The sequence below is a fragment of the Meles meles genome, chromosome 5 (assembly GCF_922984935.1).
Source record: "Meles meles chromosome 5, mMelMel3.1 paternal haplotype, whole genome shotgun sequence".
NCBI classification, from domain to species: Eukaryota; Metazoa; Chordata; class Mammalia; order Carnivora; family Mustelidae; genus Meles; species Meles meles.
In genome coordinates, this window is record NC_060070.1 from 154,668,620 (window position 1) to 154,672,124 (window position 3,505).

At 40.2% G+C, this 3,505-nt stretch overlaps 1 protein-coding gene across 1 annotated transcript; it reads right to left on the reverse strand.

Annotated features, from left to right (window-relative positions):
* Nucleotides 1-1,201: 1,201 nt before the first annotated feature.
* On the reverse strand, nucleotides 1,202-2,143 carry LOC123941252 (putative olfactory receptor 2B3). The gene has a single exon (XM_046004195.1). It carries the CDS (start codon nucleotides 2,141-2,143, stop codon nucleotides 1,202-1,204), a length of 942 nt encoding a protein of 313 aa, XP_045860151.1.
* Nucleotides 2,144-3,505: the final 1,362 nt, after the last annotated feature.

The following is a 3,505-nucleotide window of genomic DNA, read 5'->3' on the forward strand; positions in this document are numbered from 1 at the left end:
CTCATCTATATCCTTACATTGCTAACTGCAAATTTTTGCTTAAGTGTCTGGGTTTAAGGGTCATTTCCTCCAGAAACTAGAGTATTTTTTCAGTAAGGTAACTGTTGACTACTTTTCTTCTGGTCTGTAGCTATCTAATTTAGAGGAGACCCTGCATGTTTGGGGAAGAACAGGAGACAAATAAGGATTTTCCAAAAGGAGAAAAAGGAGAAATGCTGTCCATGGGGAATAAAATGATGAATTAAACGTAGTGCAAGAAATGAAACTTAGCTGACATTTCAAGTCTCTAGTATGAGATGTGCACACCTAACCAGTTTAAGCCTGCTAGATTAGAGGCAGATACTACATGTTTCAAGCAACTCTGGAAGGAGAATATGATGCATATCAAGGGGTGAGGGTGAAGTTACTGAAGGCTTGGGTGATGATGGGAATTTTTTGCCTTGAGATCATGGGCTATTTAATGATAAAGATGTGACAGGGGGACACCTGGATGGCTCAATCAGTTAAGCATCTGCTTTTGGCTCGGGTCATGATCCTGGAGTCCCAGGATCCAACCCTGCATCAGGCTCCCCACTCACTGGGGAGTCTACTTCTTCTTCTGCTCCTCTCCCAAGCTGGTGTTCTCTTTCTTTCTCACTCTCTCATAAATAAATTAAAAAATATATCTTTTAAAAATTATAAAGATGCTTGGGCGCCTGGGTGGCTCAGTGTGTTAAGCCTCTGCCTTCAGCTCAGGTCATGATCTCAGGGTCCTGGGATCGAGTCCCTCAACGGGAGTCTCTGCTCAGCAGGGAGCTTGCTTCCCCCTCCTCTCTGCCTGCTTCTCTGCCTACTTGTGATCTCTCTCTGTGTGTCAAATAAATAAAATCTTTAAAAAAATTATAAAGATGCAGAAATCCCAAACTAAGGTGGTAGGCAATGGTTGGTAGTAGAACAAATAACATATAAATAGGAAGGTAAATTACCCAAGTGTCCTCAAGGAACAAAGTCCATTGAGTGAAGTTCTGGAAAGCAAAGAAGTTTTTAATTTAAATAAGGTATCTTACGGTCTCAGCATTGCTTTCTGAAAAGAGGAAAACATTTCTAACTGTTGGTATAATTCAGTGAAATCCTAAGAGCCTGAAAAATAGGAAAATCAGTTCAAACCTTATTACCATCGTCAAGGATAGAGGCTCAGAAGATACTTCTCACAAAGGAGTACTTATTTCTTGTAGAAAAAGATTCTTGGCATCACCCTCTTGAAGGCCTCCTTCATATCTTTATTTCTAAGGCTGTAGATGAGGGGATTCAACATGGGTGTGATGATCCCATAGAAGAGGGAAACCATCTTTCCCCAGTCCTTAGAGGTGGATGAAGGTGGTTGTAGATACATGTATATACCTGTTCCAAAAAATAGAGACACCACTACCATATGGGACCCACATGTCCCAAAAGCTTTTCGTCGTCCTTCTGCTGACCTGATTCTCAATACTGCATGAGTTATGAAGCCATAGGAAATGACGATCAATGTCACTGGAATTAGCAGAATTAATACACTAAAGAAAAATAGTTCAGCCTCAATAGGCTTTGTGTCAGCACACGACAACTTGAGAAGGGCAGGCACCTCACAGAAAAAGTGATCCACTTCTTTGTGACCACAGAGTGGCATGTTAAGTGTCAAGGAAGACTGCAACACTGAGTTACTGAAGCCGGTGAGCCACGAGAAGCCTACCACCCTTAAGCAGAACCAGTGATTCATAATGACTACATAGTGCAGGGGTCTGCAGACTGCCACATATCTGTCAAAGGACATGACAGCCAGGAGGAGACACTCAGTAGCACCCAGGGCCAGGAAGATGATGAGCTGGGCCACACAGCCACCATAGCTGATGGTCTTTTTGTTGCGACAAATATTTATCAACATATGAGGGACTGTGCTTGTGGTATAGCACAGATCTAAGATGGAGAGATTAGTGAGAAAGAAATACATAGGTGTGTGAAGTTTGGGATCCAGAATGCACACCATCATTATGGACACATTGCCAAAGATGGTGACTGTGTATGATATTAATAGGAGCAAAAACAGAGGCATTTGTAGCCAGAGTTTGTCTGAGAAGCCAAGTAGTATAAACTCTCTTGAGGAGCTCTCATTAGCCCAGTTCATGATGACTCACTTATTTTTCATTCCTAGAAAAATGTAAAATAGAAAAGTAATCAATACATAATTATTGAGCATTCTTATTGGAACTGAACCAATTTTGATTATTATAATGAATAATTAAACACCAAATATAATTTGTAGTCAATTAAATGGAACCCCTGTGAAATACAGTATGATTCTTTTAAGCTAGAAAGTAGTTCCCCTGTTTTTTAGTAGTTATGTTCAATTAAATTTATGAGGTAGAGCATCAGTTTTAAATGATAAAGTATATAAATTACATGCAGAGAGCACAGACAACTGTAAGTGGTAAAAGACATTTCAGTTCTCCCTTTTCTTACGTGTGTACAAAAATTTGGTCCTAGATGATTTGGTTCAAGGTAGTAAAATTATGGCTGACATAATTTATTGTATAAACCACAGGTGAGAATGGCCCACATTTTTATATATCTTTTTAAAATTTTTTATTTAAATTCCAGTTGTTTAACATACAGTGTAGTATTAGTTTCAGGTGTACAATACAGTGATTGATCACTTCCATACACTACCCAACACTCCTTCATCGCCAACACTTGATCATCTAATCCCTGCTTGACTGACATGCGACAAACACTGAAAAACAGATGTGATCTACATTTTATCGCTACTGTGACTCAGTGACCATAAATGATCTGTAGACTCAGTAGTGGTGAGGCCAGGACTTAAGGGCAATTCTTTTTTCTATACCATGTCTCCCTCCAGGTATGCAGAGAGCACAGCAAGATTGACTATGGCCACACAGCAGTGCTTATACATGAAAAAAGACCACCAAGAATCATGTTATCAAGTTAATTTTCCTCAGTCTGTGGAATAGATCAGGTAAATTAATGATATGACCCAAGTTCAAGAAGTTTCTTCAGTCCACTTTGTGTTTTTAAAGGCAGATCATTAATAGGACTTAACACCATTTGAATTTACAAGTGCAAAGATAGTGAGTGCTGCTAGACAGAGTGTGGGGCACTGAAGAAAGAGGGTAGCATGGCAAAGACAGACCTACCTTACATGGGGGTGGAATGCTTTTCCAGAGGGAGAACAGGCCACTGTACACCTACACCAGTGTGAGGAGGGATAGCTCTAAGAACTTTAACCCCTTTCAGGGCACCTGGGTGGCTCAGTCAGCTAAGTATCTGACTCTTGATTTTGGCTCAGATGATCTCAGGGTTCTGAGATTGAGCTCCATACTGTGCCTGCTTAGGATTCTCTCCCTCTGCACCTCCCCACTACTTGTGCATACGCTTTTGTCTCTCAAAAAAATTTTAGAAAATATTTTTACCCTTCTGCGATAGGTGGGTTCAATTTCAGCTTTCTAGCAACACATATATATTATTC